Below are 15,752 nucleotides of genomic sequence, written 5' to 3'. Positions count from 1 at the left end.
GCATGAATGCTGGCTAAAATCTAAAGGACTATAAGATGTATGGTAATGTCATGCAATTGTTGAAGTAACAAGAAGTACCAGGTAGCCTGACTTCCTTATGTATCAAGGACACTCGGTCACTACATTAAACTTCCCTAGACAGATTACAGGGATTAATGTAGTTGTTCCTTATTTATTGTTTTACATAATATCCCTAAATATGTGATCTTTGAAATGTGTGCCTTCATTATTATCTAAATTTAATGGTTATGCAAATCTGGGAATGAATTCCTTAAGGAATTTGAGTGACAGTGATGAAGTGTGTATGAACATAGGGTAAGCTTCTACTTCCCTAGTATATGTGCCAATAAAAAATATATATTTATAGGAGCATGATGTAGGTAATTGAAATTGATCTGCAGGTTTACCAGGAGAGTCCCCTTCTTGGGGGATGGGCAACAAGTGTTTGGCCCCTGCCAGACATTGCAGACGCAGTTGCTTGGGTAGGTCCTGCATTACAGTTCATTTGTAATTCTCACTTTTATTTCTTAGAATACTGTTTCATTCAAGGCCTCCTGTCTTCCTGTCCCCAACTTTACTTTGTGCATACTTTATGTATTTTGTATTTGCTTGTCATATTCCCCTAACAGAATGAAAGTTCTTTTAGGGTACAACTGTTGTGTTGCTATCTCCAGCTTAACTGAGTGTCTGGTATAGAGCAGATGCTTATTCAGTTTTTATTCGAGGAATAAATGACAAAACATTTTCGTTGAAGGAGAGAAATTGATTTTTATTTACCTTGTATTCTCTAGTCTCAGGAATTGGTAGCATCAGTTTGGGGAACTGTAGTAGACAAGATTACAGAGTGAGAATTTAACTCCTTTAGCATTGATAACAAGAGAATTTTGTTCTTTTCATTTTTATGGAAAATTTTTAATTTTAAAAAGCCTGCTCAATTTACTTTCTTGTTTTAAAATAGGAACTGACAACTTCTCAGAAAAGTGGTGGAAATGTGCTTCAGATGATGTATGAAAAACCAGAACGATGGTCATTTACCTTCCAAATCTATGCCTGCTTAAGCAGAATACGAGCTCAACTCTGCGCTCTCAATGGGAAGTTGAAAGAGATTGAAAAGCCTGTGGTGTTCTTTGAGCGCTCTGTGTACAGTGACAGGTACACTGCTTGGTTCATTAGCCTTGGTTAGAAGCCAACGAGTTTGTTCAGCTTTTTTGAGTTATAAGCTGGTATAAACAGTTGGGCTAAATTGAGCATATGGAGGTAATGAATAATGATAGCACCTATCCAGGCAGAAGGTAAGACAAGACCCCTGTCCTTGTGTAGGTTGTTTTTTGGAGTGAGTTCTGCATGGTTCTCCCATCATTTCAGAAATTCCGATCTGCTCTTGTTTATGTTGAACCAAGATTATTTTATGATGTCCCTTATGCTAATCAGAATCCTCCCGTCTTTCAAGGATTCTAGAATTCACAGATTCTCTGGCTCTCAGAGTCTTTATTACAAAGATTTACAGATTTCCAAAGGTTGTAATAAGTCTACCTTTCCTGTAAGTACTGGGTACTCCCTAAATTTGAGGTTTGAACCAGATATATTAGATATGACTGGATTGCCAGCTTGGCACATTCCTTCTACCCATTTTTAGCCTAGTAAGTGATTGGCAGCTGACTTTCATCAAAAAGAAATATATTAATATGTATCCATATTGTCTTTCAGATATATTTTTGCATCTAATTTATATGAATCTGATTGTATGAATGAAACAGAATGGACAATTTATCAAGACTGGCATGACTGGATGAATAAACAGTTTGGTCAAAGTCTTGAAATGGATGGAATAATTTATCTTCGAGCTATTCCAGAGGTGAGATATAGATCTGGGAATCATCAGTCTTTTGCATTCTAATATATTTTATCAGGGCAGCTAGGTGATTCTGTAGATAGAGTGCTGAACCTGAAGTCAGGAAAACTCATCTTCTCAAGTTCAAATCTGGCTTCAGATACTAACTAATTGTATGACCCTGAACAAGTCAGTTTCCTCATTTGTAAAATCATTTGGGGAAGGAAATGACAAACTACTACAGTATCTTTGCCAAGAAAACTTCAAATGGGATCATAAAAAGTGAGACTGGATAGCAGCAATGTTTTATCATCTGTTTTTCTATTTAGTGGTATACAGTGAAGATTATGTATCCTAATTTTCCATTTTTTTCAGAAAATAAGATGAAATTCTTTAGGGTATACAGTGTCATTTTCTTTGACAGATCTAAAATTCCAGGTTTGGCAAGTCTTTTAACTAGATCGCTAAATGTTTCTTTCTTTTTTTTTTTTTTTTTTTTTTTAAAGATTCTTGTCTCTCACCTCTTCCTTCATTCCATTATCATTTTCTTAACTTTTTCAGACTTTCAGGCCCATTGGTATTAATGCTGAGGAGTATGTTCTGGAGAAATCCCACGGCCAGCTTTTCAGCCCTTAAAGCCCTTACATAACCCCCCCTCCCCCCAGACCTTGGAAATGATAAAGATAGAGGGACTTTTCCAAAAGGACTTAGGTAGAGCATGGGCTTCTAGTAAATTGGATTGCCTAGGGTATAGGAGAGAATACAAGGTGGTTGCCGAAGACAGGAGGGAAGCCAGGAAATAATTTCATAGTGTTAGGAGGAGCCACTTTTGAAATGTGACTTTGGTAACACAGCTGTTACCCTCTCTCCTCCCTCTCCCTCCAATTCTTGTTATATGTGTAACTATAAATAGGATACTGGAAGAGCTTTAACCTTAGTAATTTGTTTCTATTTAAGGGAAAGGATTATAGTTTTGTTGTCTTTCTTCCTACTTCTACCTAATCTCTATGTTAAAACAAGGTTTTTGAGAAGTAGAAATGTGACTCATCCTGGCCATAAAGGAAGCTCTTTCAGTATTGTATAAATATAGTATTTTGTTAAAGAAAAGAAGCCTTCATTTGTAGTAGATTTAGAGCTGCAAGAGACCTTACAGATCATTTGGTCCAAATCTCCTATTTCCTACTTTATGGGTGTGGAAATGGAGACCAAGTCACTTGCCTATGTGATGCCTTAAGTACTTATTCTCTGGTTCCAAAACTATTTTCTCCTATGAATTTTTCTTTTTAATAATATCTATTATTGATTCCTTTCACCTTTTAGCATTGTCATTTCCCCAACCTTGTGAAAATGAAAATGATTAAGCAAAAACTTTTAGTAGATCATATCTAACAAATTCTATACCATGAATCCTCTTCTTTTATGCCATGAAGGAGGAGGTATATTTCTCATATGTTCTCTGGGACCTTTATTGGTTTTTCAGTTAGTCTTTTATGACTATATAGGCACCCTTTGATGTATACTAACTTCTATTAGTGCTAATGTCTTATGACTCATGCCCTTTAAATCTTATGCACACTTCATTATATTAGATTTATATAACATAGAAGTGGACATGTCATTTAGCATTAAAAAAATTTCAGTTTTGATAGTTTTAGCTTCTTGTAGCCGTCCTGTGAAAAGGCTTATTTGAATTCCTTTGCCCTCTGTGCAGCTTTCTTCTAACAAAACTGTTTCATTATGGGATGGGGTGAGGTGAGGTGGGGAAGAGACTTTATAACTGAACTCTGAATTCATATCTATGTCTACTTTTCCAGAATACTGAGGTAAGAGGTCCCTCCCTGTTATGGCACTGTCCTTTTTTAGGAGGGACTTTTCCCTCTAAAATGGAGAATGTACACTTGGTTTCCTTGGGCTACTGAAGATCAAGGTCTATCTTTGCACCTGCAAGAGGTGGTAGAGCAAAAGGGGAAGGTGATTTGAGTTAGCTTTCGAAACAATATTCAAACAGGGATCTACTTTCTCACACAAAGATTAAATATAGACAAACTACTAAAGATTGTCTTGAAGACATTTGCCATTGTGATTTCAGGCAAGAATGAGAAGAAAGAGAAAGAGTTGATTCAAGAGAAAAAACAGATGGCCCAACTACAGAACACACAACCTCATCTTCTGTTTCTAAGAAACCTCACTTGCAGGGGCAGTGGATAGAGCACCAGTCCTTAAGTCAGGGAGGACCTGAGTTCAAATCTGGCCTCAGACACTTAGCATATCCTAGCTTCTGTGACCCTGGGCAAGTCACTTAATCCCAGTTGCCTCAGAGGAAAAAAAAAGAAACAAGAAACCTCACTTGCATCCCATTTCTGCAGCCAACTTTGGAGATGATCCCTTAACAGAGGGAGAGGAGAATTTAGAGGAATAAGGACATGATGTCGACATTGTAGCTCTACTGGCAGAACTAGAAAAAAGTAAAAAAAGAAAGCTGAAAAACAAGTCTGGAAGGAATAGGAACTAAAGGAATAGGAAGAAGAGAGGATTTGGGTGGAAAATATCCTCAGTGGAAACCTCCTTAATCTCCCTTGTCCCTTTTAGTCTCTGGCTAACTTCAAAGTAAAGAGAAGGTGGGATGATGATGCTGTCTTTAAGAACTGTATTAAAGGAATAGATGAACTGAAAAGGAATAAAAGATTTGTGAATGATACCCTTTGATAACAATTTCACAAAAAGTTCAAGGAGATATATATCAAGTAAGACATTTTTATACGCTTAATCATTAAAAGGGAAGATCATTGAAACTTTTAAGGGGCATTATAGCTTTACTTCCATCAGGATTTTCTTCATGGCTAGTAGATTTCCTGCTTTGAACATTTTAAAATATTTTATTTGATAATGGCATCCTAAATTAAGGAATTGTCTTAATCTTCTTCCTTAATTCTTTTTTTTTTTTTGAGGCTGGGTTAAGTGACTTGCCCAGGGTCACACAGCTAGGAAGTGTTAAGTGTCTGAGATCACATTTGAACTCGGGTCCTCCTGAATTCAAGGCTGGTGCTCTATCCACTGCGCCACCTAGCTGCCCTTCCTTAATTCTTGATTTATATTTTAATAAACCAGTTAGTATTTTGTGAAAAAAAATTTCAATTTCATATAATTTTAAGGGATTATTTTGGTAATAATTTGATAACACATTCTGGGTACCAAACACTTAAACTTAGCTCAGGTTTTGATTTACAAACTACATGCTTGATATATAATATATAATTTATGTTTGAGGAAAATCATAAGAGAAATGGGATCATACTATTACAAGCTGAATCTGTATTTAATGGTCACTTTATGCCATACCTTATTTATTTGACTGTCAGGGTCTTTTAGGTTTTGTAGTATTTTTAGTGTAATATATTCATAAAACTTTAAAAGCTAGACATAATTTGAGAGTATGTTATGCAAGCCCTGTGATAGATGGCAGAATTGCAATTAATTAATTTTTTCTACTTTTATGAAATTCAAAGGAAAAGCCAAACTTTAGAATTCATTAGGTTGTAAAACAAAATAACTTCCCACCTTCCCAAACCTCAAATTAAATAAAAACTGTAAACAGTGAAAATAGTTCTTTTTTACTTATTAATAAGCTTTCCAAAAGTAAATATATAGTTTTGCTTAAGATAGAAATAAAAAAAGCCAGAAAGATAGTGTTTGATTTTTATATATTAAAATTAGCAGATTGTGAAAAGTAATAAATTTTTTTTCGTTGTTGTTGTTCTTTTAGAAATGTTTAAATAGAATTTACTTGAGGGGAAGAGAAGAAGAACAGGAAATTCCTCTTGAATATTTAGAAAAGCTACACCATAAACATGAAAACTGGCTCCAGAATAGAACACTGAAGTAAGACTCTGAAAAATTCTATTCTATGTATATCTTCAAATGGTTTGTTCTAAAGATTCTAAGCTGAAACCTGGCAGGTGATAGTAACAGCATATAGAATCAGAATTTTTTTTTTTTTTTTTTTTTTTTTAGCACTGATAGGTGATAGGATGATAGCAGGATGCTTTAATAGACTACTATTTTTATTTATTTATTTATTTATTTTTTAAGCATTCCCATTCACAAGGAATTCAGTAACCTGGCCAACACCATGCAGATTATTTTATTTAGGAGATTTTAAAAATAGATCCTTTGATTCTAAATCTAGTGAGCTTTCCTGTATACCACACTATTTTATGTGTAATGCACTGTGTTGGTTATTGAAGATTTAAATATGGTGATTCAGTATAGAGCATGGTCTTAAGTAGTTGAATTTGTGAACTAACAAAGATGCCTTGTGGTCTACCTTATTACCTAAGAAAGAAAGATTTATTATGTAAAGTTAATTGATTCCAGAAAAGGAATTTCTGGATTGGGTGTTTTTCAGAATTATTTTGCATGTCAAGGACTCTGATAGAGCCATGAAGCAAGGTAGGTGTAAATTGTGGAATGACAGAAATAACTTAAGAGATAGGAAATGGAGATAGGAAAAAAGAATGCTTTTGTTTAGCTTTTTAAAATGCTTTATTTACCTTAAAAAAGGTGGCAAATAAATAATTTTAATGACTTTTTCCATAGTTAGTTGTAGAGCTCTAATTAGAATTGAAAACTCATGATTCCCAGCCTAATATTCTTTCTGATAGAGTAAGAAGAGACTTTCATTGGTAACTTTTTTTGCCTCCAAAAATACTATTTACTTATTGTTAGCATTATTTTTTCTTTATTTTTTTGAGTTCTAAATTCTTTCCCTCCATTCTGTCCCTCCCCCTATCCATTGAGCAGGCAAACAATATGATATCAATTGTACAGGTAAAATCATGCAAAATGTATTTCCTTATGAAGTGTACTATCAAAAAAAAAGCAAGAGAAAGAACATGAGAAAATCATACTTCAATTTGCACTCAGAATTCTTCAGTTCTCTCTGTGAACATGAATAACATTTTTCATCATGAATTCTTTGAAATTGTTTTGGATCGTTGTATTGAATAGAATAGCTAAATCTTTTACAGTTAATCATATTATTGTTACTGTACACTATTATGTCCTGATTCTGTTCACTTCACTTTGCATCAGTTCATATATTTTCCTATGTTTTCCTGAAACCATCATTCAATCATTTCTTATAACATAGTACTAATGCTCCATCACAATCATATACTACAACTTGTCCAACCATTCCCCAATTGATAGACATCCCCTTAATTTCCAGTCACAAAAAGATGAACTAGATAAGCTTTAAAGTCTTTTCTAGCCCTAAAATCTCCTATGATGTATTCTCACAGGAACTCAAAATAAAAGTTTTAGTCTTTAACTTTTAAAAATGTTTTTCTATTTAATCAAGTCCAATAATTTCAAATTGTCACATGTATCCATATCTTTCATTGGGCCCACTACCACCACCAGATCCATCTTACTTGTCTGTCTTCCATTTAATTTATCCTGCAAATTATTGTCAGATTAATTGGCCTCTAAAGCATAGTTCTAGTCTTGTCTCTACACTTTCATGGATCAAAAGTCTTTTACTGGCTCAGTTTTATCTGCCAAATGGAAATCCAGACTCTTGCTTGGAATTCAATGCAATATACAATTTAGCTTTAACATCCTTTTCATGTACTCTGAACCCCAGCCAAATTAAACTACTTGATGTTTCCTGAACATACTCCTATGTCTTTCAAACACCTCACTTTGCTTATAATATTCTTCCCATCTTGAATAGTTCTTGCTTTTTCTAATTCCTTTACATTCCTTTTAAAAAATACTTTTTTTTTTTTTTTTTTTTTTTTTTTTTTTAAACAGGACCCACTTTGATCATCTACATGAGATACCCATTTTAACATTAGATGTTAATGAAGATTTTAAGGACAAGCATGAAAATCTCATTGAAAAGGTAAATTATGGCAAGGAATATTTTTCAGCTCATTTATTTTTCATTGTGTTTTAAAGAAGAAATTATTTAAGATTAGATTGACTTAACGTTAATAATGGAAACTGTTAAGATTATGACTCCTTGAAATTGCAGATAGTCACAAATAAATTAATTAGGACATTATTAAATTTGCAGATTTTTTTGATGCAAAATCAATTTGCATTGTAATTAATTTAGTGATGAAGTTTTTAGTTCTTTCTTTGACTTGTACTACTTTCATTTGTGTGGTGCTATTCCCTATACAAAAGAATCAAGGGGCAGAATTTTACCAGGCTCAGGTGTAGGGCTAGGATCTCAATTTATGGATTCTCTTCTTTATGTTTGGGCCTTAGAGGGACTGAAGTTATAGAAAAAAAAAATCCTAGAAACAGGGAAGCTTATTCAGGAAAGGAAGAATGCTCTATAAGTAGGCTATTGGTTTGATTTCTGTTTCTCTATACTCTTTGCCAAAAAAACCTAAATTCATCCTATTAGGGGAGATGTAATTTTAAAAATGGAAATCACTGGGAAAATAGGCTTTTCTTAATTAAATTCATTAATTCATATTATAAATGTATGAACTTGGGACATTCACTTGACTTAGTATTCCAGGCAACTGTCCAAAGCTATAAATTGCTGAACAGTTTTATATTTTCATTGGTCAAAAGAAGTTTCTTCATCAGGAATTCCAGCAACAAAATTATAGTTCCCCTTTAAAAAAATTAATTCCATAAAGAAATTTTTTTATACTAAATAACCCCAGTAAAATATGAGGTCTTTCAAGGACATTATTGTCTTTACCTAGCCCCTTGTGCAATGCTTTGCTTAATAAATTTTTTTGAATTGAGGGGATGAGGTGGGCAAGGTTTTTCTTCCAGACAATGGTTATTCTTATTCAACCTAGACAGTAATAATTGAGAGAGATACTGTTAAAGGTATTTCCCTTTTTCCTCTGAGTTGATTCTGTAAGTCAATCTGTTAAGACAGTAAGCATTTATTAAGCATCTATAATGTGTCAGACACATGAGATAGCTAGGTGGCTTAGTAGATAGAATACTGGGTCTAGAATCTGGAAGATTTGATTTCAAATTTGGTTTTAGACACTTACTATGTGATATTGGGTAAGTCTCTTAACCTCTGCTTATCTTAAAATATTGGAAAAAGAAATGGCAGTATCTTTACCAAGAAAATTCCATGTTGTCATTTTATGATCAGACATGATTGCACATGTGTCAGGTACTGATCTAAGTGCTGAAGATACAAAGAAAATTTTCAGGATCTCATAGTCTAATGGAGAGACAATATGCAAACACCTATATATAAATGAGATTTATATAGAATAGGAAATGATTAATGGAGGTAAGGCACTCAAATTAAGAGGAATTAAGGAAGATTTCCTCTAAGATAGGAGTTTAACTGGGACTTGGAAGAAGCCACAGAAGCCAGGAGAGACAGAAGAAGTTATATTCTTTTCCCACAAAGCACTTGATTTGCTGTTTAATATTGAAATTAAGTATAAATATCTGTTTTTAAACAGTGAAAAGTATGTATGTTATAATTCATAAATAGTCATAGATCATATAACTAATATTATAACATATTTGGTTTATAGATCCTATGAATAGCATTCTAAATATGTCATCATAAAGTACCAAAGTTTGATTAATATCCCCTAGGAAGTAATTGCTGGTTATATGATAGCTACTTTGCAGAATTGGGGATCTCAACCATTTACATATTTTAAAATAAACCATTATGTTTAATTTTGAAAGTTAAAATTAAATTTACTGTGTGTGCAAATAAAACCATAATTCAAAATTGAATAACATTTTTATGTCATTGTAGCAAAAGGACAAGCATATTTTTAAGAAATGTTATGTAAGTAAGACAAACATACTTTTAGGCTTTAGCAATATTCTTATAAAAATTTTTGCTCTTGGAGACCTAGCATATGATTTCATCAATTTGTTTTTTTGTTTTTTTGCAACAGCCTTGTTTGAAATTTGAGATAGGTTTTCACAACTGGAGAGAAGTGAATAAAACTAAGAGTATCATTCCCTTTTTATATTCTTTGTTAATATTAGAGATAGTAAAGGAAAATGTTAATGTGCTTAGAATATATAAAAACTTTAATAAATATGCTAGACTGTTAATTTGATTTGTTGACATTGTATCAATTAAACTTTTTATAAGAATTGTCAGCATATAAATACTAATTTATTTTTGAGTATAGGGAGAAATGTTTTTTGTTTTGCTCTGTTTTAAAGCAAATAAAACTAGGAAAGATTTTAATTTGGCTTGTGGTCATCTGAAAATTTGCAGTACCATTTGGTGGATGAAGTTTTGGAGATAGTATCTCTCCAGTGCTCTTGCTGTCCAAGTTTCCCCTCCATTGGCTCCATTCTTTGTATGGCCCTCACTCTTTTCTGTTCCATTTTGTGCCTCCTATAGTTGTTAGATTTCTTAATTTGAATGGTTTCAGCTTCCTTCTCGTCATTCAACCTTGGCAGGCTTGTGGCAAAGTAAATAGAGGTCTAACTTTGAAATCTGGGAAAACCTGGGTTTAAGTCTTCAGTCACATACCAGCTGTGTGACCCAGACCAATTATTCTATCTGCGTCCCAGACAAGTCACAAAACCTGCAAAGAAAAGCTGGAAATGCATCATAGGAGGGAAGAATACCCCATATGATAAAAGAAGCCCCAAGCTGGACCACACCCATTCTTGACCTGAATTTCAGAAAACTTAACTTGTTCCGGGGGGAGGGGGGGGGATTTATTGTGATTTTTTTTTGGGAGGGGATTCTTTTTTTTTTTTTTTTTTTTTTAAATTGCAATTTCTTACCATAAAAGCAGAGCGAACATATTTGAGGAGAGGTTAGAAAGTAAACTGCTGCACATTTAACAGTTATTTCTAGTGAAGTACTTTTTTCTTTAATTTTAATAATTGCTTTTCCTGCTTAATGTGATATTTCTGGTCAATTCTTGATATACATATCTGTAAAAATAAATTGATTTACAAATAACTTGAGTAATGTTCCATTAACAACAACACATACAAGATAGTATAAGTTACTTAGTAAAAATGTTCATTTTCTAGCCTTTTTCCATCCTCTGTAGGGGTGACCAAAATAAGGAAGCACTGAACTGAGATCCATAGCAGCTCATTGTGACATGAAGAAGAGATAGAAAATAGGAGTATTAATCTGTTGCTTTCTTTATGAAAAATCCAAGCAGTCTTGGTGATTCCTAGAGCCCTTGTGATTAGATTATACTATTTTCACTTCACCATAATTTCTTATTTTTGGAGTTTGTCACTTGGAATGACAGTTTCAGTCCTGTAAAAGGTGGGAACTCTGTATGATTGATTTAATCCTATAACACTGTGTTAACTCAGTGGCTTTGATAAGACAGTGGTTATCTAGTTTAGAATGTGAGTTCTCTAGTTCAGTATGATTGATTTAATCCTAAAATAAGGTGTTAACTGTAAAATTAAGATAATGATTCCCTAGTATTTAGTATAGTTCTACAAGTTGACACCTACAATGACGTACTTATAATAGAGTATATAAGAGCTAAGAAATCTGTGAGGAGATACAGACTTCAAGATAGAGACCCTCATGGTGGCTCTCAGACTCCTGCAGTGAAACCAAGACCCATTCTGGAGGGAGTTCGGAAAGCTAGCCGGACCCCCGGTGAAAGAGACAGACTGTGAAAGAGCTAAGAAAAGACTTTGGATTTTATCCCTGACTATTCTTGTGGTGATTACTCTGCTAAAACCAAGGCTGGTCCGGAGACCTCCAGACTAACCAGGATATTACATAGTCCAAGAAATTGTCATGGCTTATAAAAATGCTTGATTTGCAAAAAAAAGAGAATTAATGAGATGAGATAATTAGAAAAGAATAAGTGAAATTAGCTCCTACATATTAAGGGAATTTTATCACATTTGCTCACAAGTGTCCTCACAAGATCATAAAACCCAAGAATGTTATGGGGCTTGAGTTCAGAGTTGTGAAGATTTGCTGTCATTACATTTGGCTTCTAATAAGTTTTTTTAAAAATCTTTTTGTGTGTGTGTGAGGCAATTGGGGTTACGTGACTTGCCCAAGGTCAGGAAGTATTAGTGTCTGAGGCCAGGTTTAAACTCAAGTCCTCCTGATTCCAGGACAAGTGATCTATCCACTGTGCCATCTAATTACCCTAGCTTCTAATAAATTTTAAATTAAAATGTTAGTATAGTAACTCGTAGTTTCCAAGATCTCACAATGAATTTAGCAACATGTTTATTTTAAGGTCCATTTAGAAAGTAGGTTTATAAAAATGTAAATGAAAGACCTTGAGGGATCTAACATTTATGAACATGCCTCTTTTCTTTTTCTCTAGGTCAAGGAATTTTTGAGCACTTTGTAATATTACAGAAGTCAATTGACAGCCAGTGATTCCAAGTACTTGAGTTTTCTGCATTTTCACCTTTGACATAACCATAACTGAAAACATGAATCATGCATAAACTCTGCAAAGTTTTTTCTTTAGAAAATCTGTGTACAAGATGATGACCACATTTTTAGCATCTCATAACTATGGAAACCTTTATGAAATTACATCACAAAAACATGATCTCAGTATGAATTAAGGTAGTTCTAAACTATGATGTTCATAATGTCAAGTGTCTCTCTCTTCTGTCCCCTAATTTATAAGTAAAGTAAAATAAGGTTCAGTATGTTATCATTTCATTAATATTTATTGTTGTGTTGTCTGTGAAGCTGTTGCTAAATAAGCAGATGGATTTGTTCCCAAGTTTGGCCACTGACAGATGGAAGTTATCTTGTATAATTTGCTTAATCTCTTCTGTGATTTTGGTTCTTCATCTGTAGCATGGGGGAGATTTTTTCTCATCTTCTGTGTTCACAGCGATATTGAAGATTTAATGTATGATGTTTTAAGATCTAGTTGTTTGATGAGTATAAATTGTTTCTATGGAGCCTTTAGATAGGTTCCTTCCACTTTCCATCTCATCTACCTTTTTAGAAGAGAAGAGGATTATTATAAATATTGAAATGTTTAAAATATGTTGTTCCTTAAGAAATTATTAGTTGTAGATAATTTTTCCACTTCATGTAGATTAGGTTTAACCCCTATAGATGTTGAGGGGGGGATGTCTGAATCCAAGACAGATGGTCTTTCTGGCTTGAAGTGTTTGGGTAGTTGATTAGACTTTAATGAGTGGAGGAAAAGACCATTTGCATCTGCACATTTCCATTTACTTTGAGAGAACTAAGTTCTCACTTCAGTTTCCCTTGCTTTTGCAAATTTTTCCCTGAAGATTTTTTTTTTTAAGTATTTGTTTTCCTTTACAAGAAATTACTCCTGAAACTGATCAGTTTCTTCTGCAAGCTTTGTTTCTTTTTGTTGATCCATGTGAGGAACTAAGCATAAAAACTCCTTTAGGAAGCACTTCATTACTTATTTATGTTTTGTTCATTTATTGAGATTTTAAAAATCTACACACATTCATATTAGGTATATTTATAATGAAAATGTTTTTCTGTCATTTAGGGAAGTAAAATGTTGGCTTAGCATATGTAGCATTTTAGTGAGTTTCAAGAATATCTTATTAAGATCATTTTTGAAAATTTCATTGTTTTATAGTTGTAGTATTATTTTTCTTGAAAATTTTTATCTTATAATTTTACTATTCATTTTATTATCAAGGGGAGAGTTTTAGTGGATTAACTATTTCAAATGCACTGATTTTTATAAGAGACTTGGTTTCAAACCACCAAAAAAATTTTAAAAGTATTTACATATTTTGTGAGTTTTTATTTTCCATAAATTGTTTTGTCTGCTTAGGTTAGATGTATACATTGAGGTTGTAAATTCATCATGAAATAAAGTTGGATTTAAAACTTTATTTTTAAAAACCTTTTAGGGAAGATTTTTTTGGTAAAAAATTAGCAGTCTTGTGTGAATTATTTATTTACTGTCTACTGTTTCTTTGAACATATTGTAAGTATTTAGTCTTATTGAGCATATGTTTTCCTATTTGAAGAAGAGAGGTGGGATTCTTAATGAAAGAGAGAAGAGTTTTCCAAGCAGTGTGGTAATAACAAGACGAAGCCCAGTAGTAAAATTCATTCCATTTTTCATTGGGCCTCTTTAGTAATTCTCAAGAACAGAAGAGTAACTAACCATATATAGATAATTCAGAATATGGATAAACTTCCTGGTAGTTTAAATTAATTTCTTTCTGTTTAGTGACGTCTCAGGTAGCTGCTGACCAACTAAACTTGGCTTCTTATTCTAGAGCCAGTTCTTTAAGGTAGAGCAGATTTTAGCCTCCATGTGCACATGAGATTTATGAGCATCATTCACCCTTTTTCACATAGAAAAATTTGTGCATACATACATATATACTTAATAATTCACCTTTCCTAGTTTTCTCTTAAGCACCAAATTGTACAAGATATCCTTAACATTTACTGCCAGCAATTGCTGTGTGCTGTAGTCTTCCCACTTAATGTATTTATAGGATAAATATGGACTGCACCTTTGATTCTTTTAGGGAATTTCTTGGTGATGAAACTTTGCAATAAATCTTCTTTGTAACTTATAACCCTTGAATATTGTTTGGAGCATTGAATGAATGAATGAAAAAAACATTTATTAAGTTCTATGTGTTAAGTACTACATTAAGTGCTAATGATGTAAATCTAAAAAGCTAAATGGTTCTTGTTTTCAAGGAACTCGTATTCTAATTAGAGCAGACATGGATGGAAAAAACTCAAAAGACCTAAGGGTTCATTGACATAAAGATGTAAAGTATTTCCTACAATATGTCAATAAGGAGGTCTGTAGGAGGTAGAGGCAAGACAGATGGTAAACTCTGGTGGTCCTCCAGCTCACCAGAAGTAGGAGAGTTGATGACTCTCATGTCACTATCCATGAATGGCATGGAGCAGAAAGAAGTCAAGAAGGATGGGTGATAAAGGTATTTCTACTGTGGATTCCAGAGGGAAGTGAAAGTGATGGCAGATTGCTTCTGCCCATTGTCATGCCAAGGGTAACACAATATGTTTCTATATTTATAATTAATAAAGTGCTTCAAAATTTTCCTTTAGAGCATAGTATTTAATCCTTAAACTACAAAATGTTTTGATATTTTGAGGATTTTCAAATGACCAATGGGAATCATCTGCACATAACACCTTTTTTTCTTAGAAAGGAATTTATAATCTTTAAACTTGTGCTTTTGTTTCAAGGTAGAATGCCAATTTAAGATTGAATTAAAGTAACCAAATTGTTCTTTACTCAATAGTTTATATGATGCCCTAGAATACATATATTTTTTTCATTTTTGCACTCCAAACTTAAAAAGCATTTTCATATATTTTGCAGAATTGTAGAGGATTGTACATGAAATTTTAAATCTCCATTAAAAGAGCTTGCTTTTCTTTTAAATATATAATAAATTTTAATATGTAATGTTCAAAGTTGTTCTGCTTCTTTGTGTTTCTTTCTGACCTTCCTTCTGTTCACTCTTTTTGGGAGATTTCAAGAACATAATCCTTAGATTTCTCTCTCTCACTGGTATGGTAGATATCTTCCTCATCTCATCACTGGGAGAAGAAAACAACCTTGCCCCCTTCCCCTCCAAAAACAAACAAAAAAACTTGGAAAAATTGAATCAAATTGGCTGTGTCAGAAAACTTGTTTTATTCTAGACTTTGAGTCCAGATCTCTCAGTGTGGAGGTATCAGGCTTCTTCATCTCTCCTGTAGGATCATGGGTGATCATTATATTGAGTAATCTTATTTTGTATTTGTTGGTTTGATTTTTGAAATGTGTTAATGTATTTTTTTCCTCTTAATTTTTTAAGTTTTTCCTCAGTCTTGTTGGCTTCACTTCATCTTTGCATATAGGGCTTTCAAGTTTTCTTTGAAACTTGATATTTCATAATTTCCTAAGTTTTACATATACTGTTGTATTCAAAAGCCATA

The 15,752-nt window shown here is 33.1% G+C and overlaps 1 protein-coding gene across 1 annotated transcript in view; it reads left to right on the top strand.

Moving 5' to 3' along the window:
• The window catches only part of DCK (deoxycytidine kinase), a 33,649-nt gene extending 18,404 nt beyond the window's left edge, over positions 1-15,245 (top strand). Inside the window, exons 3-7 of the mRNA XM_074275316.1 lie at positions 959-1,152; positions 1,708-1,855; positions 5,595-5,710; positions 7,646-7,736; positions 12,139-15,245. Coding sequence (XP_074131417.1) covers positions 959-1,152; positions 1,708-1,855; positions 5,595-5,710; positions 7,646-7,736; positions 12,139-12,165 — 576 coding nt within the window. The 3' untranslated portion in view covers positions 12,166-15,245. The remainder of the gene's footprint in view (positions 1-958; positions 1,153-1,707; positions 1,856-5,594; positions 5,711-7,645; positions 7,737-12,138) is intronic.
• The last annotated feature ends 507 nt before the right edge of the window (positions 15,246-15,752 follow it).

This window comes from Sminthopsis crassicaudata, chromosome 6, assembly GCF_048593235.1.
Source record: "Sminthopsis crassicaudata isolate SCR6 chromosome 6, ASM4859323v1, whole genome shotgun sequence".
Classification (NCBI taxonomy): Eukaryota; Metazoa; Chordata; class Mammalia; order Dasyuromorphia; family Dasyuridae; genus Sminthopsis; species Sminthopsis crassicaudata.
This window is presented reverse-complemented; position numbering and strand designations above follow the sequence as displayed.